Genomic DNA, 26356 nt, shown 5'->3' with positions numbered 1-26356 from the left:
ATATTTAGAAAGTACGGTCAGTGTCTGCCAGTGGCTACAATAGATTCAAATATAGTCATTAGTCTGACCCCTTTATTAGCTTATCTAGATTCTGATTGATGTACTGGCACTGTACTGTATTATCATTCAGAAGCCTATAATCAAACTATATTGATATTTTCCCACCTGCATCTCTATAATTGCTCAGTAATGAAAGAGAGTGGAGCAGTGTTTGTCCTCTGCAATAGATATTACATGCATTTTGAATCTTCCTACAATAAGATATTGGACTGGTTTGGAAATTAGCCATGATTAGGAAATAATGCCCATCTAATGGTGGTAAAAAGAATATTTAATATTTTTTTTTTTTAGATTTTTGAGATAAATTGAGCTATCTTTCCCTATCCATCTTCCTATAGTTCATAATGCATCTCCTCATTCCGACTGATCACTGTTGATATTATTTTCAGTTTTGGAAATAGTAGTGGCCCTCTCCATTCTTAAACAGACTTCAGAAAACGTGGTCACTTTAAGGCCTTATTTGCTCCGGTACTTCCTGGAAAGCCAGTTCAGAAAGGATCGAAGGGCTCGATTAAATACTTATGGATGCATTGATATAGCAAAAATAATCTGTAGCACAGACTGAGTGGTTCTCAGTTCTCATCTGTGCTCCCATTTCCCAAGTCTGCATACAATTTTCCTGGGCTAGATATCCATACCTGGGTGGCACAGGACACCTATTTGCCCTATATTGTGTACCTTTTCAAGTGGTTAGCAATAATATATGAGTCTTTAGTTGACTTACCTGATCCAAATTGGTTTTCGTTCATTTATTATGCCAGTTCATTCTGTCACTGAATACCGGTTTTAAATGAAAGCTGTTTTAAAGTTATTTTAAAAAACTACTTTTAGACTTGACTTCCTTGGCGTGGTCTTCCCTGAAACGTTTTGCCTTCACTCCTCGCATTTTCTGAAATTGTTTGTTTTGGCATTAGGACTAGTAATAAAATGCTTGTGCATAGTCACTTAAAGATGGTATAATTGGCCTTTCCTTCATTGGCACATTTAATTTACTATTAAATCTCTAGTAAGTTGGTATTATATGCACCCAGTGCCTCTAAATGTAATGCTAGTAGTGGGCCTGCAGCACTTATTGTGCCACCTACTAAAGTAGCACTTTAAAACATGCCTCAGGCCTGCCACTGCAACCTGTAATGCAGTTTGAAACTGCCATTTCATCCTGCAAAAATAAACCTTTGAAACCCTCCTTTGTAATACATATTTCACCCCTAAGGTAGGCTGTAAACAGCCCATAGGACAGGGCCTATTCTATTCTGTTCTATTCTATGCACGTTTCCAGAGCGCATGGCTACCCGTAGGCATCCCAGTGCTAGTCGTGCAACAGAGACTACACCAGAGCTTTCCAGAGGGGTTAGTTCATGTATAGCCAAGTTTTTAGGTGTTTCCAAAATTACAATTTATATCAACTGTCTGCAGAGTATGGGGGAGGGTGTTCCTTAGTTTGGCCACAATGTACCCAAAGGATTGTCCTGCACTTCTCACCCTTCTAATGCAGGGATCCACAGCCCACCGGGCATTGGTAGATCTAAGAAATCTGCATTGCTTATAGCCATTTCTCCAATGGACCTTATTTGGTCAGGCCATCAGAGATGTTTGGCCACGGCAGAGACAGAGTAGTCTCCCCTGTTGCCAGACTATAATCTGCCTGCATCTAAATTTGGCAGGCGGACCATTATATTTGGCGGTAAGGATACTCTGATACCTTTGTGACAGAGTATGCTTACCGGTAATATATAAATCGGGCCTAAAGTAATGTAACGCCAAACATAGAGCTGCCTTGTGTTACTTTGCGTCAGGTAGGCATTACATACATAGATCTTGGGAGTTCCCATGCATCCACCCATGTATTTTGATGCAATCGCAAATTTACAATGATTTGTAAACCAGAGTTGGCGCCAAAATTGAGTGCCTGCCTTATGATTATGGCTCATGAGGTAAAACAAGGTATCCTATTAAAATATTAAACCTGATTCTATGATTTATGCTATGATTAAAACTGGTACAATAGCCAATGGATGCATGTTGTACTATTGATATTTGATATGTCACGGCACAGATGAAGACAATGTCTATTCAATTCAGCGTATGAATTTCTGTAATGTATTAGTATGGCTCTCTGGACACATGGCTGTCTATAGGATGGAATAATCCAATCCAGCCAGAGGATTACAAAATGCACATTTGCATGGAACATTGTGGCATATCGGTATCTGTCATTCATTCATCGGAATGATAACTTTTTAGATCTGACTAGAAACAGATTTAACCTTTTACCAGTCCTCAAGCCATCAAAGCCAAGGTAATAAATCAGGCCCCTAACCCACTGCTTGTTGGAAGTGTCATTCATATTTCAGGACAGCGGACTACAGTCTTTCGGAGTTGTAACTATTGATCTTTATGAGTTTTGCTTCTTTACAGTAGATAACTATGTGAATTGGAAGTAGTTTTCTGATCCCGCATAGGCAATGGTGTCCTCTGTTTTATTTATCATCTTCCTTTCGTGAATATGATGCAACCACTTCAAATGTAGCCCTCAGAAACTAATAATGCAAGGCTCATAGTGTGTTCATTTGTGTACTAGGTTTCTGTGAGGAATAAACAATAGAGCTTCATCAATGAAATTCAACATAGGTGCAACAAGAATCTGTGCCAACTAAGCAAGCTTGTGCTAAATCAGAATTAAGTACAATCCCCTGCTACATTTATGACTGTATTTGAGAAAGCATAACCCTAAAACCATGAATGGATATCTAATGCAAACCGCTCCTTATGTAGAACTGTCATGAGGACTATGCTTTGACTACTGCACAAGCGCAATAGAATATTGAAATTATGAGGGACACTTCTGACTGAAATATTGCTCACTAAAACTGAATAACCTCGTCATCTGCCATAGTCCACTCATTACTTGGTCATTGTGAATGACAGGTAGCATCATCACTTGCCCTGCTGCACTCCAAACAGTATCTACATGAGGATTTTAAACCAACCCATTACTAACAGATCGTGTTGGTGAAATGCTGCGTAGAACTTCAGGCAGAAACCTTGCCTGTGAATAGTAGGGTGGTATGGATGATTAAATAGTAGTATAATTTTAATAAGGCTGTGGGTGTGGTCTCCTTCGTTTTATACAGCTTAGTTTCACGCTCCTATTGGCTAAAGCAAATCATTTATTTCTCTCTGGTAGTCTGGATGGATGGATGAAGTATTTCCAGTTTGCTAAGTAATTAATGCCTAATTACCCCAGGTAAATAAGAGACAGATACACCTGCTTAACATTAACTTTATTTAGGCCCACATCTTAAATCTGTTAGCGCTTCAATTGTTCCCTTTGCCAGCAGTCACCTGTCTTGGTTTATTCTGTAATAGAAGATGCCTCCCAGTCGCTTAACAGCTAGTGCTGTCGTGGTTGATTTACAATTTGCAATTTGGATAAGCAAATTTTTGAGGGTAGATTTACTAGTCTAGTTTCTTGCCTTGAGTGTAAAAATGTTAGACTATTTTCTTAGTGGTTGATACAGACCTTCTATATATATATATATATATATACATATATATATATATATATATATGTTAAAAAGGGCTGGCGTAATTAGACACACCTTTTAAGACTGCCGTTTTATTACAAATATAAATAAATGTGATTTTCAGCATAGCCAATTTCAAAGAGTGCACATTTTTATACAAAATCGACGTCATCCAACTGTATCTGTGGTAGCTCAGAACTAATGAGTTCCTGTAGAAGAACACTTCGTCGAAGCTCAGGGTAATTCCTCTTGATGGTCAGATACTTGTGGCCCTTTTACCTGGCAAAGACTTCTATGCTCAGACTTGGGGCTAGATTTACGAATATGTAACGCAATGCAGCAAGACACTTTGGGGGTTATTCTAACTTTGGAGGAGTGTTAATCCGTCCCAAAAGTGACGGTAAAGTGACGGATATACCACCAGCCGTATTACGAGTTCCATAGGATATAATGGACTCGTAATACGGCTGGTGGTAAATCCGTCACTTTTCCGTCACTTTTGGGACGGATTAACACCTCCTCCAAAGTTAGAATAACCCCCTTTGTTGTGTTGCACCTTGTCAACTTGAAGAGGGCAGAAATATGCTATCTCTGCTAAGATATGGCTCATTCCTACTCTCTCCCTGTGCTGGCTTACACAATGCAGCCTAATGCCAACCCACGGACCCTTGCGCCATGGTTGTAGGGAGGATGGTTTTTGTGCAGGAAGGGACACCTTCCTCCACACAAACAATCCTTAGAGACTTTTCCTCTTTTTATGTTTTCTGCGGAATGCAGCACACATAGAAAGAGGAAAAATGAAGAGAAATTAAGTTATTTCTCTTTGTTGCTCTGCTCGTGGAAAATGGAATGCATTTAAAAAAAAAGATTGCTTTATTTAAAACAATCACAGAAATGGTCCTCTGCTGAGTCCTGTGAGGGCTGCGATTTCTAATGGGTCGCAAATTGCGAGCTACCTCATTTATATTCATGAGGTAGGTCCTTTTGCAACCCAATGGGAATCGCAAAAGAAACTCAAAATAGTTTCATACATTTGAAATTGTGATTTCCTAATTGCAATTCACATGAAATTGCTGTTAGGAACTCACAATTTCAAACTTTATTACATGTGGCCCGTTATATCGTCTCACTTCTTTCTTAGTGATACTGACCACAAGTTGTTGTGTCATCTCTCCTGCCACAGGGAAAACAGCAATCTTCCTCAAGAAAGTTTGTATGCTGAGCATTGCAGTAGGTCGTTGTTCCTGATACGTTTTTCTAAAAGGTTTTACAAATTTCTATCCAAGATCTTTTCCCAGTTATTGGGTCAATTCACCTCTGTTATCTAGCTTCCAGCAGATGTCACATTGTTATGAAATGATCAACCCGTTCTCCCCAACGAATAAGTATGGTACACAGACACACCTCTTGTTTATGTATGTGTTGGCTATCCAAAACATACTAGACTAAAAGTGCTTTTGCCATGTTTGGTATTTTTAAACAGTGCAACACGTCTTTAGGGAGGGATCCAACTACCAATATTGCAGATGATAGTAGCGGATTTGAAATACTCTAATTTCTGGTACCATCAGAGGACGCATTACAGTACCAACGGTGTAACCATACCCAGTTCATTGGTGGGTGAGGAAAACCATGTCCCCTTATTACATCCAGAAGAATACACAAATCCAGACATTGCAAAGTTCAAAGTATTTTGTTTGTTACAGTACAAATGTAGGACTACTCTCGTCCACAGAAATACGGTGAGATGAAATAGCTTATACAAATGGGAAAGAAAATATACACAATATAATGCACCATTGAGTTGTTTTAAAGTCCAACCTGTGCTTTCTAAATGTGGGAAGTTTGAATCACTTTGATGGCACCTTTGTCATATTGTGCAGTATATTGCCTCAAGGGAGACCTGAGAGTTAGCATATATTATCATTCCAGACACTAGGCCAAGACAAGAATGCAGGGGACTGTTTCAAAACAGGTGGCCTAACACTATTACCACCTTCATGAGATGGTCTCTGAACATAGAATTTTGCACTTGTATTGTCTAGGAGATTGCTCCAGAAAAGTAGCGCTTGTACCCAGGTTCATTCTGTCTTCTGGAAATCAAATGCATTTATTTCTCCTTCTGGTTCCTGGCTCCCCTAAATAGCGTACTGAGAAAGAGTCATGTGACCTTCCGAGAAAGCATGTGTATTTCATTGTTCTAAATTGCATATTCATTTGAAACATAATAGGGAATCATTATCAGTGTTACAAGGATACCATATCCTTCCAGTTTTACACCGGTAAAAATTGTTTTAGAAATAAGAACCATGTTGTGTCTTTTCAACACAGAGGGCCTCATTATGAACCTGGTGGTCACTAGAACACCAGGTTCGTGTGTGGCGGTCTAACCGCCGCCAATGCAGTGGTCCAAGCGTCACATTACTACCCTGGGGTCGGACCTCAAGGGAACCCCGTGCTCTGCCAGGATCGGAGACCACAGTGGTCTGGAGGTGGTGGCGGTCCTAATCCACCAGGGCAGCATTGCAAGCAGCGCTGCCATGGGGATTACGACCCCCTTCTCCACCAGCGGTTTTATGAAAAATACTGGCAGAGAACGGGGGCCCTGCACTGTCCATGCACTTGGCAAGGGCAGTGCAGGGGACCCTCTGGCTAGCACCATTGCAATGTTCACTGTCTGCTTTGTAGACAGTGAATATTGCGAGGGCGCTGGTGTACTCTGCAGGAGACAGCATTGCAGCTGGCTCGATTACGAGACAAAGACAATGCTGTAGCCTGTTTCCCGCTTGGCCAGCAGGAAACTCTTACTAACTCCGGCAGCGAGGTCACCCCATAAGTGGCGGCCACCCTGTCTGGAGTTTTGCGGATGGAGTTTTCCATCTGCCAAACTTTAAATCTGGCCCAGAGTATAGTGTGGTTGGAGGCTTTTTGACAGCTTAGTGTGGAAATGAACATTTTATACTAAAGAGTTTCTTTCTTTGGACAAAAAATACAGGTGCTTGACAGAGAGAATGAAGAAACATTAGAGAAGACTAGCCATGAAGTTAAGACGTTTACCTCTTCAGGAAACACAGAAACTGTTAAAGGAGAAATGGAAGCACATGTGGTTCTGGAGAAAGAATTAAAAGATGAACCTAAACACACGACCATGGAATCTGATGAGTCAACCAAACCATTTCAGGCCCTGTCACTCACAGATAAGAAAAGTGGAGAGGACAGTTCATTAAGTGAGGTCAAGACAGTCAGTACACAGGAAGATACTGAAGCAAACATATTTAAGGTATGTGGAATATTAACATCATAAGCACTTAGCAAATCTGACACACCTTTTAAGGCATTGGCAAGGTTGTTCTATTGCTGTTTAACAGCTAAAATATTATTGTGAAGTATTGTGACAATTTATTTAAACTGAAACAATTTTTCCCTAGGCTCTTCATACTAGACTGGAGGTGCTCTGCATTACATTTTCCAAAAGCATGACAGAAGGTTATGCCTTACCAAGCAGTTAGGGGGTTTATCTGTGACAATGGGAAAGACTAATGATGTATTCAGAAGTACTAAACAAGTCCTAGAGTTGGCTATACGTTTGTTAGAGAGACACCACACAATGCTGAATCATCAAATGCTTGTTACAGTAGCAAATAATGTAGAAAGGTGGTGAGTTAGAGCATGACCAGGCCTGTGAAGTAGTGAGAAGGCAAAAACAGGTGCTGCATCAATGGCTTTTCTAGAGGGCCAGTAATACAGACCAAGGACTTTGTGATGGTCACATTCTTTACTGTGGTCCTCCCCTATATGGTTCGGTACATGTAGTACTACTGTTTCAATAAGCCCCCAACAACTTGAAGGAAGAAGAGGGTAAAGATTAGACAATGCCTAAATTGCTCAATAGGCCGAAGCAGAGCTCATTCCCATAGCAGCCGTAGGCTCATTCCCATACAGTCTTTACAGTAAGACAATCATTCAAGTTAGTGAGTCCTTCAGTAAGTTCAAGGTCCAATGCTTAATGATGTTCTTATTAATTCTAACCAGCCATGCCAGGAAGAGTTTGAAGAAAAGAGCTGACCGCTCAGTGATGTCATTTAGACCAAAGAACTATTTTCATCCTCTCTTGGAAATCAGGCAAATCAGTAAAACTGGATCAAGAAAGACGGCTAGACTACTCTTGCACGACGTCAGTTGTGAAAAACATTTTAGTTCTCTAAACCCAGGAAGCAAGATGGCTGAGTAGCTAACAGGCATTGATGCAGAAATATCTGTGTTCTGGGTTCCTGTGTTCAAATCCTGATAGCCCCAATGCGGCTATTCATCTTTCTGAAATAGAAAAAAATAGTACAATTTTGGTGGGAATAGCACATTATATACATCACTTCGAAAAGACACATACTTCAGTAATAAGCTTTTTTTAGTAAAAAAAATGTGATCGCTGTTGTAAAATCTGATGTAAAGTAAACTTATATTCAGAGGCACATCTGTTGCCCTTCTTGGGTCGTTGTAAAATGAATCAAGGCAAGAGTACAGACTTTGTTTATTTGCTGCCTTGGAAATGCGTGCATAAAAGTCTGAATACAGAACATGTGTATTGTCGTAAAATGTATTTCTCTTTTTCATGTTTTACAAAAACGGTCACCTCACTCCTGAATACCAATTCCCTCTTACTTGTGAAAAATCTACATATCTGTAAATTCATAAGGATGCCTGGAGAGAGAATATTCACATGTGGGCTAACCTCCTCTTACAAAATTGCTCATGTTGATGCTAGGGATTAGCTGTGTGTGATTATTTTTGCTCTTTAGTTTCAAAAGCCACTTAACTGATAATGTGTGCTAACGGCTGGCTTTTTGCAACGAGCTCCACGTATGACTGTATCCAGCGCTTTTAATGTTTATTAAACGGGCCCTGACAGATGAATTCATATTTATTGGCATAACTCACAGTGCTTATAAAAACACACTCCATTGATTTTAAATGGGTTGAACTGCAACTTTCAGTCTACATTGAAAACAGTTCTCAAGCTAGGGAACATTGGGCCGTATGTATGTAGTATAATGTGTGCCATTTCCTAATAGCGAACCTTAGCAATTCGCTCTTAGGAAATCACAAAGTGCGATGTATGACAGTGTGTTTGACACTGTTAGTGATTCGCAGAGGATCTCAAATGGACCCGCCTCATCAGTAATAATGAGGCAGGTCGCAATTGGAGACCTATTGTGAATTGCTGCAATCACAGGAATGGTGGCCCGCTGGAGACTGTAGACCAGAATGTCTGTGATTGCTTTTATATAAAGCAACTGTTTTTTTTGCAATGCCTGCATTACAAAAGGAAAGCTGAAAAGTTTTGTTTTCATTTTTTATGAGTAGGAAGTGGTCCATGGGACACTGCCTGCTCTTAAAAAATGTTTGCACACCCATTCGCAAAATTCGCGAATGGGCTAGCACCAACTTGAAGTTGGTGGTAACTGCGATTGTTTTGCAACTGCATTTCTGATCCCAAAAGAATCAACAAGGCCCTGTGAGGTGCCTTTAGGAAGAGACACCCTTGGCACGCCCCTTTCTAGTTCTGAGTCACAATCCCTATTTTGCGAGTCAGTAACAATACCGACTTGCAAAATAGGGATGGTACATGGCAAAAAGCCTTTTACCCAATAGGCCGTTTGCTTCATACATCTGGCCCATAGTGCTGTTTGATAGCGTCTTTCTGGGGTCAGTATCCAATTAAAAGAATCTATGTGTGCTTGTGGAGGTGTGTATATATATATATATATATGTATATATATAGATATATATATATATATATGTATATATATAGATATATATATATCTATATATATATATATATATAGATAGATAGATATAGATATATTTAATTCAACCCAAGCTCGGAAGCAAAGGAGTATCACTCAGTGAGAGAGCGGAGGTATAAAACTACACGTATGTTAATATTCTTAGATAATAGTTTTGTTCAAGAGATGGGGAGTCTTGGAAAGAATACACTAGGAGATATCCCATAGAACATAAGCTGGACTTCAAACACATTTTACAGAGGCTCATTCAGTTCTTCACTTAAATAAATAAATGTGTGAACTCTCGCTCATGTAGCTTCTACCATAAAATCATCCACTGTTTTTCTGAACAATCTCAGCTTCCATTTCTCCTGCTATTGGAAACATGCTGACTAACTTAGCATCAAGTTACTGGTGCAAGTCTCAACCCTTCAGTGGCATTCAGGTGTACCTAAAATAAACTTATATTGAAGCATCGGACAGCCCCCAACTCCTAGAAGGACAATGCGAATGGCACATTTATTGAACCTAATGCAAATGGTTATTTTTCATCTAAAATATTTGGTTTCTGTACTTATAAAACCATATTGCTGGAGGAAATGATGAATGGTGTTAATTTGTAGCTTACACTATTTGTTTTTGGATTAAATACACTGTGGGACTGTTAGAAATGGGGTCTTTGGTTGGCAGTCAGGTTTCCCCCTGTCCAAGCAAGGACCCTCACTCTAGTCAGGTTAAGTCACACACAATCCAAAATATCCTGTGCCCACCCTCTGGTAGCTTGGCACTGAGCAGTCAGGCTTAACTTAGAAGGCAATGTGTAAAGTATTTGTGCAATAAATCATGCAATAACACAGTAAAACACCACAAAAATACACCACACAGTGTTTAGAAAAATATATAATATTTATCTGGTAAGATGCAGGTCAAAACGATTAAGTTGCAATAAGAATGTGTTTAAATAACACTGTAAAAATGATACAATGTGTCTTTAGTCTCTTTAAAAGCAACAAGTGTCTCTTGCAAGCACAAAGTACCTGGTTTGCGTTAAAATTCTCCGCAAGGGACTGCAGAGGAGGAGATGCGTGGAAAACAGGAAGTGTGTGTCGATTTTTCCAGCGCACACAGGCGATGCGTCATTGAGTTTTCACGCAGGGCAGGCTTTGCGTCAGTTTCCGGTGCATAGACTGGGATCCTCTTCGGGTTAAGGGTTTTTTGGACGCCCTGGGGACGAAGCGTTGAAATCCGGCACTTGCAGGACGAAGTCACAGGGGCTGCGTCGATCCGATAGGCGTTGCATGGAAATTTCTGCTGCACGACAGGCGCTGCGTTGATTCCTCTCAGGAAGTCGGGCTGCATCGTTACAGCTCAGCTTTGCCATGCCTCGAATTTCCAGTCACTACGCTGGCGCTCCATCAATCTTCTCCTTGCGAAGTTGGGCTGCGTCGTTCCGGTTCAACGTGCTGTGATTTTCTCACCACAGTGCAGGCCGTGCATCATTTCTTGCATCGATTTTCGCAGCACAGGGAGTTCTCTTGCAGGAATGAAGTCTTTTTGGTCCTGAGACTTCAGGGATCTGGAGGCAAGCTCTATCCAAGCCCTTGGAGATCACTTCTCAGCACAACCAGAGAGCAGCAAGGCAGCAGGACAACAGCAAGACAACAACCCTTCTCAGAAAAGCAGTCAGGTGAGTGCTTTGGGCAGCCAGGCAGTTCTTCTTGGCAGGTTGCAGGTTCTGGTTCAGGTTCTCTTCTCCAGGAAGTGTCTGAGTTGGTAGGGGTAGAGGCCCTGTGTAAATACCCAAATGTGCCTTTGAAGTGGGGGAGGCTTCAAAGGGTGGCTTAGAAGTGCACAAAGTCCACTTTCAGTTCCATCCTATCTGCCAGGGTCCCAGTAGGGGATGTGGCAGTCCTTTGTGTGAGGGCAGGCTACTGTCCTTTGGCATGTAAGTGTCCACCCTCCCAGCCCATGAAGATCCATTCAATATGCAGATGTATGCAAGTGTGACTGAGCATCCTGTGTTTGGGGCTTGTCTGAGTGAATGCACAAGGGAGCTGTAAACTAAACCTAGCCAGATGTGGATTGTAAGGCACAGAAGGATTTAAGTGCAGAGAAAAGCTCACTTTCTAAAAGTGGCATTTGAAAAATAGTAATATTAAGTCCAACTTCACCAGTCAGCAGGATTTTGGATTACCATTCTGGACACATTTAATATGACCTTGTTACTCCTTTTAGATAGGAAGCTACCACTCAAACAGTATATAAGGGTAACCCTAATGTTAGCCTATGAAAGGAGCAGGCCTCACAGCAGTGCAAAACGAATTTAGGAGTTTTACTCTACCAGGACATGTAAACTACACAGGTACATGTCCTGCCTTTGTCTACACCGCACCCTGACCTATGGGTTACCTAGGGCCTACCTTACGGGTGACTTATATGTAGAGAAATGGACGTTTTAGACTTGGCAAGTATCTTTTAAATGCCAAGTTAAATTGGCAGTGAAACTGCACACACAGGCCTTGCAATAGCAGGCCTGAGACATGGTTAAGGGGCTAGTTAAGTGGGTGGCACAATCAGTGCTGCAGGCCCACTAGTAGCATTTAATCTACACGCCCTAGGCACATATAGTGCACTTTACTAGAGACTTATAAGTAAATTAAATAAGCCAATTGGGTATGATCCAATGTCACCATGTTTTAAGGGAGAGAGCATATGCACTTTCACACTGGTTAGCAGGGGTAAAGTGCACTGAGTCCTAAAACCAGCAGAAACAGTGTCCAAAAAGTGGAGGGAGGCAGGCAAAAAGTTAGGGGTGACCACCCTAAGGCTGTCATGTCTAACAGGGACATATTTCTTTAGGATGCCAATATTTTGAACGAGAAGTTGATCTTTGATCTGCAGGAAGAAGTCAAGTGAGTTTTCATTCATGCCTGTTTTCTACATATTGGTGCCTTGTTCTTATTTTCTTTGTTGGTCAATCTGCAGACTGTCAAGTAATCTAACTTGCCTGAACCTCCTGGGTGTGAGCTCCTAACAGCTTTCACTCTGAGATGCGAATCCACATCTTGTTATTGTATCTTCTTCCATTTTTGGATGTGAAACTTCCTAATGTTCGATGCAGTTCAAAATAATATTTAACTAGGTATATTTCTCCACAAATTGGCTCTGGTTTGGATAGAGCAAGACAAAGGCAATAATCTGCCTCTTCCAGGGGTGTAATTCAAAATGAGTTAACCCTCCCTTGCATGTGGTGAGGGGCCCCTAATATTTTGTTATAGATAGCTAGTCGAAAAGTGCACTAAGATCACAGGCCAAAATGTATGCTCCTGAGGGTGATGTGCAGGATCCTGTGCAACACCCCTTGGTGTATCATTTCAGTATAACATGTCCATGGTGTTTAGTGATTGTTGAATGGAAACACGTGTACTTACCATTCTTTAGAGTCAATCCAGAAATAAATGCATGTCTGAAAGGACCATACGTGTGTCTGGAAGAGAAGAAATCATCGCTCAACATGCAGACTAAAGGCTAGATGTACAAATATTAGTAATAGTGATTGCCAAATAGCGTTTTTTTGTGAACCACTATTTGGTAATCTCTATTACCAATGTACAAAGGGGTTATTTAGCTTTTTCCCTAAATACCAATGTGCATTGGGTCACAAGGAGACCTACCTCATGAATATTAATTAGGTAGGTCGCAATTTGTGACCCACTAGGATTCACTGCCATCACAGAGATGGTAGCCTACTGCAATCAGCAGACCACCATGTCTGTGATTGATTTAAAAAAAAGCAACCTAGGGCCGTATTTATACTCCGTTTGCGCCGAATTTGCGTCATGTTTTTCGACGCAAATTCGACGCTAAACTAACGCCAACTAACGCCATATTTATACTATGGCGTTAGAGGCGAATAGCGCCAAAGTTCCCGGAATGTGCGTCATTTTTTAGCGTGAACCCCTTCCTTGCGTTAATGATATGCAAGGGAGGCGTTCCCGTCTAAAAAATGACTCCCAGGCCTTTACGTGGTATTTATACTCCCGGGCAAAAGAGACGCCCGGGAGTGGGCGTGGCTAAAAACGGCGCATTTGCGCCGCTTTTTAACGCCTGGGTCAGGCATGGCGTTAAGGGACAAGTGGGCTCAAAATGAGCCCAGAGTGCCCCTCCCCTGCCCCCAGGGACCCCCCCTGCCACCCTTGCCCACCCCAGGAGGACACCCAAGGCTGGAGGGACCCACCCCAGGGACATTCAGGTAAGTATTTTTTTATTTTTTTTTAATAATTTTTTTTGGCATAGGGGGGCCTGATTTGTGCCCCCCTACATGCCACTATGCCCAATGACCATGCCCAGGGGACAGAAGTCCCCTGGGCATGGCCATTGGGCAAGGGGGCATGACTCCTATCTTTACAATGATAGGAGTCATGTTGATGGGGGATGGGCGTCGAAAATAAATGGCGCAAGTCGGGTTACGACGATTTTTTCGACGTAACCTGACTTGCCCCATTTTAAGACGCCCATGCGCCATTTTCCCCCTACGCCGGCGCTGCCTGGTGTACGTGGTTTTTCTCGCGCACACCAGGCAGCGCCGGTCTGCTTGCGCCGGCTAACGCCATTCAATAAATACGGCGCCCGCATGGCGCTTCAGAATGGCGTTAGCCGGCGCAAAACTTTTTGACGCTAAACTGCGTTAGCGCAGTTTAGCGTCAAAAAGTATAAATATGGGCCCATGTTTTTAATGCAGTACATTTTCCATAAAGGGAAATGTGATGTGTTTAAAAATAAACAATGAAAACTTTCATTTTTATTTTGTAACAGTAGGCAGTGGTCCATAGGACCACTGTCTGTTCTCAAAAATATATTTTTGAAACATTCTCAAAAGGGAATGGGCTCCAATTTGCGAATGGCTTACCAACAACTTTTAATTGTTAGTAAACTGTTAATGTTTTGTTACCGCATTTGGGTTGCAAAATTTTAGTACATACCATTTCTATTTGGAAGGGACGCCCTGAACAAACCCCTTCTGTAAGGAAATGCCTTCTTGGCATGGTTGCCCCCTGACTTTTTGCCTTTGCTGATGCTATGTTTACAATTGAAAGTGTGCTGAGGCCTGCTAACCAGGCCCCAGCACCAGTGTTCTTTCCCTAACCTGTACTTTTGTAGCCACAATTGGCAGACCCTGGCATCCAGATAAGTCCCTTGTAACTGGTACTTCTAGTACCAAGGGCCCTGATGCCAAGGAAGGTCTCTAAGGGCTGCAGCATGTCTTATGCCACCCTGGAGACCTCTCACTCAGCACAGACACACTGCTTGCCAGCTTGTGTGTGCTAGTGAGGACAAAACGAGTAAGTCGACATGGCACTCCCCTCAGGGTGCCATGCCAGCCTCTCACTGCCTATGCAAGTATAGGTCAGTCACCCCTCTAGCAGGCCTTACAGCCCTAAGGCAGGGTGCACTATACCATAGGTGAGGGTACCAGTGCATGAGCATGGTACCCCTACAGTGTCTAAACAAAACCTTAGACATTGTAAGTGCAGGGTAGCCATAAGAGTATATGGTCTAGGAGTTTGTCAAACACGAACTCCACAGCACCATAATGGCTACACTGAAAACTGGGAAGTTTGGTATCAAATTTCTCAGCACAATAAATGCACACTGATGCCAGTGTACATTTTATTGCAAAATACACCCCAGAGGGCACCTTAGAGGTGCCCCCTGAAACTTAACCGACTGTCTGTGTAGGCTGACTAGTTCCAGCAGCCTGCCACACCAGAGACATGTTGCTGGCCCCATGGGGAGAGTGCCTTTGTCACTCTGAGGCCAGTAACAAAGCCTGCACTGGGTGGAGATGCTAACACCTCCCCCAGGCAGGAGCTGTGACACCTGGCGGTGAGCCTCAAAGGCTCACCCCTTTGTCACAGCCCAGCAGGGCACTCCAGCTTAGTGGAGTTGCCCGCCCCCTCCGGCCACGGCCCCCACTTTTGGCGGCAAGGCTGGAGGGAACAAAGAAAGCAACAAGGAGGAGTCACTGGCCAGTCAGGACAGCCCCTAAGGTGTCCTGAGCTGAGGTGACTCTGACTTTTAGAAATCCTCCATCTTGCAGATGGAGGATTCCCCCAATAGGGTTAGGATTGTGACCCCCTCCCCTTGGGAGGAGGCACAAAGAGGGTGTACCCACCCTCAGGGCTAGTAGCCATTGGCTACTAACCCCCCAGACCTAAACACGCCCTTAAATTTAGTATTTAAGGGCTACCCTGAACCCTAGAAAATTAGATTCCTGCAACTACAAGAAGAAGGACTGCCTAGCTGAAAACCCCTGCAGAGGAAGACCAGAAGACGACAACTGCCTTGGCTCCAGAAACTCACCGGCCTGTCTCCTGCCTTCCAAAGATCCTGCTCCAGCGACGCCTTCCAAAGGGACCAGCGACCTCGACATCCTCTGAGGACGGCCCCTGCTTCGAAAAGACAAGAAACTCCTGAGGACAGCGGACCTGCTCCAAGAAAGGCTGCAACTTTGTTTCCAGCAGCTTTGAAAGAACCCTGCAAGCTCCCCGCAAGAAGCGTGAGACTTGCAACACTGCACCCGGCGACCCCGACTCGGCTGGTGGAGATCCAACACCTCAGGAGGGACCCCAGGACTACTCTGATACTGTGAGTACCAAAACCTGTCCCCCCTGAGCCCCCACAGCACCGCCTGCAGAGGGAATCCCGAGGCTTCCCCTGACCGCGACTCTTTGAATCCTAAGTCCCGACGCCTGGGAGAGACCCTGCACCCGCAGCCCCCAGGACCTGAAGGACCGGACTTTCACTGGAGAAGTGACCCCCAGGAGTCCCTCTCCCTTGCCCAAGTGGAGGTTTCCCCGAGGAACCCCCCCCCTTGCCTGCCTGCAGCACTGAAGAGATCCCGAGATCTCCCATAGACTAACACTACAAACCCGACGCTTGTTCTAACACTGCACCCGGCTGCCCCCGCGCCGCTGAGGGTGAAATTCCTGTGTGGGCTTGTGTCCCCCCCGGTGCCCTACAAAACCCCCCTGGTCTGCCCTCCGAAGACGCGGGTACTTACCTGCTGGCAGACTGGAACCGGGGCACCCCCTTCGCCATTGAAGCCTATGTGTTTTGGGCACCACTTTGAACTCTGCACCTGACCGGCCCTGAGCTGCTGGTGTGGTGACTTTGGGGTTGTTCTGAACCCCCAACAGTGGGCTACCTTGGACCAAGAACTGAACCCTGTAAGTGTCTTACTTACCTGGTAAAACTAACAAAAACTTACCTCCCCCAGGAACTGTGAAAATTGCAGTGTGTCCACTTTCAAAGTAGCTATTTGTCAATAACTTGAAAAGTATACATGCAATTGAAATGATTCAAAGTTCCTAATGTACTTACCTGCAATACCTTTCAAACAAGATATTACATGTTAAATTTGAACCTGTGGTTCTTAAAATAAACTAAGAAAAGATATTTTTCTATAACAAAACCTATTGGCTGGATTTGTCTCTGAGTGTGTGTACCTCATTTATTGTCTATGTGTATGTACAACAAATGCTTAACACTACTCCTTGGATAAGCCTACTGCTCGACCACACTACCACAAAATAGAGCATTAGTATTATCTATTTTTACCACTATTTTACCTCTAAGGGGAACCCTTGGACTCTGTGCATGCTATTCCTTACTTTGAAATAGCACATACAGAGCCAACTTCCTACATTGGTGGATCAGCGGTGGGGTACAAGACTTTGCATTTGCTGGACTACTCAGCCAATACCTGATCACACGACAAATTCCAAAATTGTCATTAGAAATTGATTTTTGCAATTTGAAAAGTTTTCTAAATTCTTAAAAGACCTGCTAGGGCCTTGTGTTAGATCCTGTTTAGCATTTCTTTTAGAGTTGAAAAGTTTGTAAAAGTTTGAATTAGATTCTAGAACCAGTTGTAGATTCTTAAAAAGTATTCCAACTTTTAGAAGCAAAATGTCTAGCACAGATGTGACTGTGGTGGAACTCGACACCACACCTTACCTCCATCTTAAGATGAGGGAGCTAAGGTCACTCTGTAAAATAAAGAAAATAACAATGGGCCCCAAACCTACCAAAATACAGCTCCAGGAGCTTTTGGCAGAGTTTGAAAAGGCCAACCCCTCTGAGGGTGGCAACTCAGAGGAAGAGGATAGTGACTTGGAGGAAAATTCCCCCCTACCAGTCCTATCTAGGGAGAACAGGGTCCCTCAAACCCTGACTCCAAAAATAATAGTCAGAGATGCTGGTTCCCTCACAGGAGAGACCAACACCTCTGAAATCACTGAGGATAACCCCAGTGAAGAGGACATCCAGTTAGCCAGGATGGCCAAAAGATTGGCTTTGGAAAGACAGATCCTAGCCATAGAGAGGGAAAGACAAGAGATGGGCCTAGGACCCATCAATGGTGGCAGCAACATAAATAGGGTCAGAGATTCTCCTGACATGTTGAAAATCCCTAAAGGGATTGTAACTAAATATGAAGATGGTGATGACATCACCAAATGGTTCACAGCTTTTGAGAGGGCTTGTGTAACCAGAAAAGTGAACAGATCTCACTGGGGTGCTCTCCTTTGGGAAATGTTCACAGGAAAGTGTAGGGATAGACTCCTCACACTCTCTGGACAAGATGCAGAATCTTATGACCTCATGAAGGGTACCCTGATTGAGGGCTTTGGATTCTCCACTGAGGAGTATAGGATTAGATTCAGGGGGGCTCAAAAATCCTCGAGCCAGACCTGGGTTGACTTTGTAGACTACTCAGTGAAAACACTAGATGGTTGGATTCAAGGCAGTGGTGTAAGTAATTATGATGGGCTGTACAATTTATTTGTGAAAGAACACCTGTTAAGTAATTGTTTCAATGATAAACTGCATCAGCATCTGGTAGACCTAGGACCAATTTCTCCCCAAGAATTGGGAAAGAAGGCGGACCATTGGGTCAAGACAAGGGTGTCCAAGACTTCAACAGGGGGTGACCAAAAGAAAGGGGTCACAAAGACTCCCCAGGGGAAGGGTGATGAGACAACCAAAACTAAAAATAGTAAAGAGTCTTCTACAGGCCCCCAAAAACCTGCACAGGAGGGTGGGCCCAGAGCCTCTTCACAAAACAATGGGTACAAGGGTAAAAACTTTGATCCCAAAAAGGCCTGGTGTCATAGCTGTAAACAGCATGGACACCAAACTGGAGACAAGGCCTGTCCCAAGAAAGGTTCCACTCCAAACTCCCATCCAGGTAACACTGGTATGGCTAGTCTCCAAGTGGGATCAACAGTGTGCCCAGAGCAAATCAGGGTCCACACTGAAGCTACTCTAGTTTCTGAGGGTGGGGTGGATTTAGCCACACTAGCTGTCTGGCCGCCTAACATGCAAAAATACAGACAGCAACTCTTAATTAATGGGACTAGAATAGAGGGCCTGAGGGATACAGGTGCCAGTGTCACCATGGTGACAGAGAAACTGGTTTCCCCTGGCCAATACCTGACTGGAAAAACTTACACAGTCACCAACGCTGACAATCAGAGAAAAGTACATCCCATGGCAATGGTTACTTTAGAATGGGGAGGGGTCAATGGCCTGAAACAGGTGGTGGTCTCCTCAAATATCCCAGTGGACTGTCTGCTTGGAAATGACCTGGAGTCCTCAGCATGGGCTGAGGTAGAACTAAAAACCCATGCAGCAATGCTGGGTATCCCTGAACTGGTGTGTGTGAAAACAAGAGCACAGTGCAAGGCACAGGGTGAACAAGTAGAGCTGGAGTCTGGAAGAATGGCCCAGCCTACCAAGAGAACAGGAAAGTCAGTTGGGAAACCAACTGCAACACAGCAAAAGAAAGGGAACCTCTCTTCTCAGGAAGAAGTTCTGCCCTCTGACGGAACTGAGCCTTTGGAGCTTGAACCTTATCAGGTTGAGCTCTTGGGCCCAGGGGGACCCTCAAGGGAGGAGCTGTGTAAGGGACAAGAAACCTGTCCCTCTCTTGAAGGCCTTAGGCAGCAAGCTGCTGAAGAGTCCAAGGGCAAGAAAAATGGAACACATAGGGTCTATTGGGAAGATGGACTCCTGTACACTGAGGCCAGAGACCCCAAACCTGGTGCCACTAGGAGAGTGGTAGTGCCTCAGCTGTTCAGAGAGTTCATCCTAACATTGGCCCATGACATTCCCCTTGCTGGACATTTGGGACAAACCAAGACGTGGGAGAGGCTAGTCAACCACTTCTACTGGCCCAATATGTCCAACATGGTTAAGGAGTTTTGCCTCTCCTGCCCCACCTGTCAAGCCAGTGGTAAGACAGGTGGGCACCCAAAGGCCCCCCTCATTCCACTTCCAGTGGTGGGGGTCCCCTTTGAAAGAGTGGGTGTGGACATAGTTGGTCCACTGGAACCTCCCACAGCCTCAGGAAATATGTATATCCTGGTAGTAGTGGATCATGCTACCAGGTATCCTGAAGCTATTCCCCTTAGGTCGACTACTGCCCCTGCAGTAGCCAAGGCCCTCATTGGTATCTTTACCAGAGTGGGTTTCCCTAAGGAGGTGGTGTCTGACAGAGGTACCAACTTCATGTCAGCATACCTAAAACACATGTGGAATGAGTGTGGAGTGACTTACAAATTCACTACACCATACCATCCACAAACTAATGGCTTGGTTGAGAGATTCAACAAGACATTAAAAGGCATGATCATGGGGCTCCCAGAAAAACTCAAAAGGAGATGGGATGTCCTCTTGCCATGTCTGCTTTTCGCTTACAGAGAGGTGCCACAGAAGGGAGTAGGATTCTCACCCTTTGAACTTCTGTTTGGTCATCCTGTAAGGGGACCACTTGCTCTTGTTAAAGAAGGCTGGGAGAGACCTCTCCATGAGCCTAAACAAGACATAGTGGACTATGTACTTGGCCTTCGCTCTAGAATGGCAGAGTACATGGAAAAGGCAACCAAAAACCTTGAGGCCAGCCAACAGCTCCAGAAGTTTTGGTATGACCAAAAGGCTGCACTGGTTGAGTTCCAACCAGGGCAGAAAGTCTGGGTTCTGGAGCCTGTGGCTCCCAGGGCACTCCAGGACAAATGGAGTGGCCCTTACCCAGTGCTAGAAAGGAAGAGTCAGGTCACCTACCTGGTGGACCTGGGCACAAGCAGGAGCCCCAAGAGGGTGATCCATGTGAACCGCCTTAAGCTCTTCCATGACAGGGCTGATGTGAATCTGTTGATGGTAACAGATGAGGATCAGGAGGCAGAGAGTGAACCTCTCCCTGATCTTCTGTCATCAGACCCAAAAGATGGCACAGTAGATGGAGTGATCTACTCAGACACCCTCTCTGGCCAACAGCAAGCTGATTGTAGGAGAGTCCTACAACAGTTTCCTGAACTCTTCTCCTTAACCCCTGGTCAGACACACCTGTGTACCCATGATGTGGACACAGGAGACAGCATGCCTGTCAAAAACAAAATCTTTAGACAGTCTGACCATGTTAAGGAAAGCATCAAGGTGGAAGTCCACAAGATGCTGGAATTGGGAGTAATTGGGCGCTCTGACAGCCCCTGGGCTAGCCCAGTGGTCTTAGTCCCCAAACCTCACACCAAAGATGGAAAGAAAGAGATGAGGTTTTGTGTGGACTACAGAGGGCTCAATTCTGTCACCAAGACAGATGCTCATCCAATCCCTAGAGCTGATGAGCTCATAGACAAATTAGGTGCTGCCAAATTCTTAAGTACCTTTGACTTGACAGCAGGGTACTGGCAAATAAAAATGGCACCTGGAGCAAAAGAGAAAACAGCATTCTCCACACCTGATGGGCATTATCAGTTTACTGTTATGCCCTTTGGTTTAAAGAATGCCCCTGCCACCTTCCAAAGGTTGGTGAATCAAGTCCTTGCTGGCTTGGAGTCCTTTAGCACAGCTTATCTTGATGATATTGCTGTCTTTAGCTCCACCTGGCAGGATCACCTGGTCCACCTGAAGAAGGTTTTGAAGGCTCTGCAATCTGCAGGCCTCTCTATCAAGGCATCCAAATGCCAGATAGGGCAGGGAACTGTGGTTTACTTGGGCCACCTTGTAGGTGGAGGCCAAGTTCAGCCACTCCAACCCAAGATCCAGACTATTCTGGACTGGGTAGCTCCAAAAACCCAGACTCAAGTCAGGGCATTCCTTAGCTTGACTGGGTATTACAGGAGGTTTGTGAAGGGATATGGATCCATTGTGACAGCCCTCACTGAACTCACCTCCAAGAAAATGCCCAAGAAAGTGAACTGGACTGTGGAATGCCAACAGGCCTTTGACACCCTGAAACAGGCAATGTGCTCAGCACCAGTTCTAAAAGCTCCAGATTATTCTAAGCAGTTCATTGTGCAGACTGATGCCTCTGAACATGGGATAGGGGCAGTTTTGTCCCAAACAAATGATGATGGCCTTGACCAGCCTGTTGCTTTCATTAGCAGGAGGTTACTCCCCAGGGAGCAGCGTTGGAGTGCCATTGAGAGGGAGGCCTTTGCTGTGGTTTGGTCCCTGAAGAAGCTGAGACCATACCTCTTTGGGACTCACTTCCTAGTTCAAACTGACCACAGACCTCTCAAATGGCTGATGCAAATGAAAGGTGAAAATCCTAAACTGTTGAGGTGGTCCATCTCCCTACAGGGAATGGACTTTATAGTGGAACACAGACCTGGGACTGCCCATGCCAATGCAGATGGCCTTTCCAGGTTCTTCCACTTAGAAAATGAAGACTCTCTTGGGAAAGGTTAGTCTCATCCTCTTTCGTTTGGGGGGGGGGGGTTGTGTAAGGAAATGCCTTCTTGGCATGGTTGCCCCCTGACTTTTTGCCTTTGCTGATGCTATGTTTACAATTGAAAGTGTGCTGAGGCCTGCTAACCAGGCCCCAGCACCAGTGTTCTTTCCCTAACCTGTACTTTTGTAGCCACAATTGGCAGACCCTGGCATCCAGATAAGTCCCTTGTAACTGGTACTTCTAGTACCAAGGGCCCTGATGCCAAGGAAGGTCTCTAAGGGCTGCAGCATGTCTTATGCCACCCTGGAGACCTCTCACTCAGCACAGACACACTGCTTGCCAGCTTGTGTGTGCTAGTGAGGACAAAACGAGTAAGTCGACATGGCACTCCCCTCAGGGTGCCATGCCAGCCTCTCACTGCCTATGCAAGTATAGGTCAGTCACCCCTCTAGCAGGCCTTACAGCCCTAAGGCAGGGTGCACTATACCATAGGTGAGGGTACCAGTGCATGAGCATGGTACCCCTACAGTGTCTAAACAAAACCTTAGACATTGTAAGTGCAGGGTAGCCATAAGAGTATATGGTCTGGGAGTTTGTCAAACACGAACTCCACAGCACCATAATGGCTACACTGAAAACTGGGAAGTTTGGTATCAAACTTCTCAGCACAATAAATGCACACTGATGCCAGTGTACATTTTATTGCAAAATACACCCCAGAGGGCACCTTAGAGGTGCCCCCTGAAACTTAACCGACTGTCTGTGTAGGCTGACTAGTTCCAGCAGCCTGCCACACCAGAGACATGTTGCTGGCCCCATGGGGAGAGTGCCTTTGTCACTCTGAGGCCAGTAACAAAGCCTGCACTGGGTGGAGATGCTAACACCTCCCCCAGGCAGGAGCTGTGACACCTGGCGGTGAGCCTCAAAGGCTCACCCCTTTGTCACAGCCCAGCAGGGCACTCCAGCTTAGTGGAGTTGCCCGCCCCCTCCGGCCACGGCCCCCACTTTTGGCGGCAAGGCTGGAGGGAACAAAGAAAGCAACAAGGAGGAGTCACTGGCCAGTCAGGACAGCCCCTAAGGTGTCCTGAGCTGAGGTGACTCTGACTTTTAGAAATCCTCCATCTTGCAGATGGAGGATTCCCCCAATAGGGTTAGGATTGTGACCCCCTCCCCTTGGGAGGAGGCACAAAGAGGGTGTACCCACCCTCAGGGCTAGTAGCCATTGGCTACTAACCCCCCAGACCTAAACACGCCCTTAAATTTAGTATTTAAGGGCTACCCTGAACCCTAGAAAATTAGATTCCTGCAACTACAAGAAGAAGGACTGCCTAGCTGAAAACCCCTGCAGAGGAAGACCAGAAGACGACAACTGCCTTGGCTCCAGAAACTCACCGGCCTGTCTCCTGCCTTCCAAAGATCCTGCTCCAGCGACGCCTTCCAAAGGGACCAGCGACCTCGACATCCTCTGAGGACGGCCCCTGCTTCGAAAAGACAAGAAACTCCCGAGGACAGCGGACCTGCTCCAAGAAAGGCTGCAACTTTGTTTCCAGCAGCTTTGAAAGAACCCTGCAAGCTCCCCGCAAGAAGCGTGAGACTTGCAACACTGCACCCGGCGACCCCGACTCGGCTGGTGGAGATCCAACACCTCAGGAGGGACCCCAGGACTACTCTGATACTGTGAGTACCAAAACCTGTCCCCCCTGAGCCCCCACAGCGCCGCCTGCAGAGGGAATCCCGAGGCTTCCCCTGACCGCGACTCTTTGAATCCTAAGTCCCGACGCCTGGGAGAGACCCTGCACCCGCAGCCCCCAGGACCTGAAGGACCGGACTTTCACTGGAGAAGTGACCCCCAGGAGTCCCTCTCCCTTGCCCAAGTGGAGGTTTCCCCGAGGAACCCCCCCCCCTTGCCTGCCTGCAGCACTGAAGAGATCCCGAGATCTCCCATAGACTAACACTACAAACCCGACGCTTGTTCTAACACTGCACCCGGCTGCCCCCGCGCCGCTGAGGGTGAAATTCCTGTGTGGGCTTGTGTCCCCCCCGGTGCCCTACAAAACCCCCCTGGTCTGCCCTCCGAAGACGCGGGTACTTACCTGCTGGCAGACTGGAACCGGGGCACCCCCTTCGCCATTGAAGCCTATGTGTTTTGGGCACCACTTTGAACTCTGCACCTGACCGGCCCTGAGCTGCTGGTGTGGTGACTTTGGGGTTGTTCTGAACCCCCAACAGTGGGCTACCTTGGACCAAGAACTGAACCCTGTAAGTGTCTTACTTACCTGGTAAAACTAACAAAAACTTACCTCCCCCAGGAACTGTGAAAATTGCACTGTGTCCACTTTCAAAGTAGCTATTTGTCAATAACTTGAAAAGTATACATGCAATTGAAATGATTCAAAGTTCCTAATGTACTTACCTGCAATACCTTTCAAACAAGATATTACATGTTAAATTTGAACCTGTGGTTCTTAAAATAAACTAAGAAAATATATTTTTCTATAACAAAACCTATTGGCTGGATTTGTCTCTGAGTGTGTGTACCTCATTTATTGTCTATGTGTATGTACAACAAATGCTTAACACTACTCCTTGGATAAGCCTACTGCTCGACCACACTACCACAAAATAGAGCATTAGTATTATCTATTTTTACCACTATTTTACCTCTAAGGGGAACCCTTGGACTCTGTGCATGCTATTCCTTACTTTGAAATAGCACATACAGAGCCAACTTCCTACACCTTCCAAATATGATTCTGTTTTGGGTCATAAACCCAAACTGCGGTTTGGTAACACGTTACAGAATTGTAGGTTGGTCTTTGCCCATTTCAGAAAGCATTTTCCGGTCACAAATGGACCAATTTTGTGAATCAGCCCGTATCGGAATGCAAAAATGCTTTGTACTTTTTGCCCTTCAATATTTTACACCATTAGCTGTGTAGTGGATCCATTCTGTTGTCTAACATTTAGGAACCATACATAAGAGTGTACATGTAATGCTAAGAAAACAAGATTGTTTCATTTAGGTAGCTCTCTGCAATAAACATCATTTGCTATCTGGATGTACATTGTTTTTTACTAATAAGACATTCTGCTTCTTTCTAAGAGCCTGGTTTGGACTTGTCTATATACTCAATCACCAAATCAGACTTTAAAGCACAAAGTTAGTGCAGATCAAATACACCACATTTGCAGCAAAATAAAAGGCACACAATAATTTTCAAAATATACAATTCATCAGAAAAGTGTCTAAATTATTTTCCTTCAGATGCTCTGGTGTGAGTGAAATGACAAAAAAAGTGTTAAAAGAAATGCTTGAATTAATCTCAGCCACTGATTGATAATTCAGGAAAAAATTCGGGGGCATCTTTTTTTACCCACTGTGCCACTCTAGACCGAGACCTGCAGCATCCAAAGCTCTCTTGTTTCTGCTCCACTAATAACAGTCCATCCAGAAAAGCCAGGCCAGGTGCCAGCAGAAGGAAAAACAGGCAAACCCACAGTGGTTTTTTGGCTACTTATTCCTCAACATTGAGGTATAGCTTGAAGCCTGTGGAATAATGCCCATAAGATTCATATCTGGGCATATGTTGTGCACTTATAAGTAATGTGCATCTTGTGCAGCTCAAGGCATTAAACCGAAATTGTCTTTAGTATAAGTCATACAAGATGCTAAACCACCGAACAACAGCAATACTTTGCAGTAATTTTGGGGTCAATGTGGACATCATTCACAGTTCATCCAGGGTTATTTCATAGTGGTTCACCCTCTTAGACTGCTTTTAAAAAAGGTGCAGAAGTTTGTTTGGTCAGAAGAGACTAATGACGCCTTTCTGAAAATCAAACCTTTAATAACTTCGGCACCCATTCTACTTTTACGGCCATTAAACCCTGCTTTATAATCATTGATGCTAGCCAACTAGGTCTGGGTGCAGTGTTGTTCCAGTGGGTTAATATCAAGGAACATGCCATTACATCTGCCTCCTGTTCCCTTACTACAACTCAGACAAATTACAGCACAGTAGAGAGGGAAGCATTGGCTTGTTCAAGGGCCATGGAAAAATTCAAAACCTTTCTATGGGGCACACAATTTGATATTTCCACAGTCTATAAACCATCAATTTATATGCTCAATGGCAATGGCTCTGGAAAAGCATCTGCCAGGTTAGTGAGGATTTCGGCCAGGTTACAAGAATATAATTTTTTCATTAAGTATCTTCCAGGTGGCAAGAATGCCAGGGCTGACTGCTTGTCAA

General features: G+C 44.7%; 1 protein-coding gene across 9 annotated transcripts in view; it reads left to right on the top strand.

The window, feature by feature from the left end:
- SYNE2 (spectrin repeat containing nuclear envelope protein 2) overlaps positions 1–26356 on the top strand; it is a 1823309-nt gene that overhangs the window by 843660 nt on the left and 953293 nt on the right. For all 9 annotated transcript variants that reach the window (XM_069207355.1, XM_069207357.1, XM_069207362.1 and 6 more), the window contains one exon: positions 6583–6867. In XM_069207355.1, coding sequence (XP_069063456.1) covers positions 6583–6867 — 285 coding nt within the window. The remainder of the gene's footprint in view (positions 1–6582; positions 6868–26356) is intronic.

The sequence above is a fragment of the Pleurodeles waltl genome, chromosome 9, assembly GCF_031143425.1.
Source record: "Pleurodeles waltl isolate 20211129_DDA chromosome 9, aPleWal1.hap1.20221129, whole genome shotgun sequence".
Taxonomy (NCBI): domain Eukaryota; kingdom Metazoa; phylum Chordata; class Amphibia; order Caudata; family Salamandridae; genus Pleurodeles; species Pleurodeles waltl.
The sequence above is the reverse complement of the archived record's forward strand: the minus strand, read 5'-3'. Positions and strand labels throughout refer to the sequence as shown.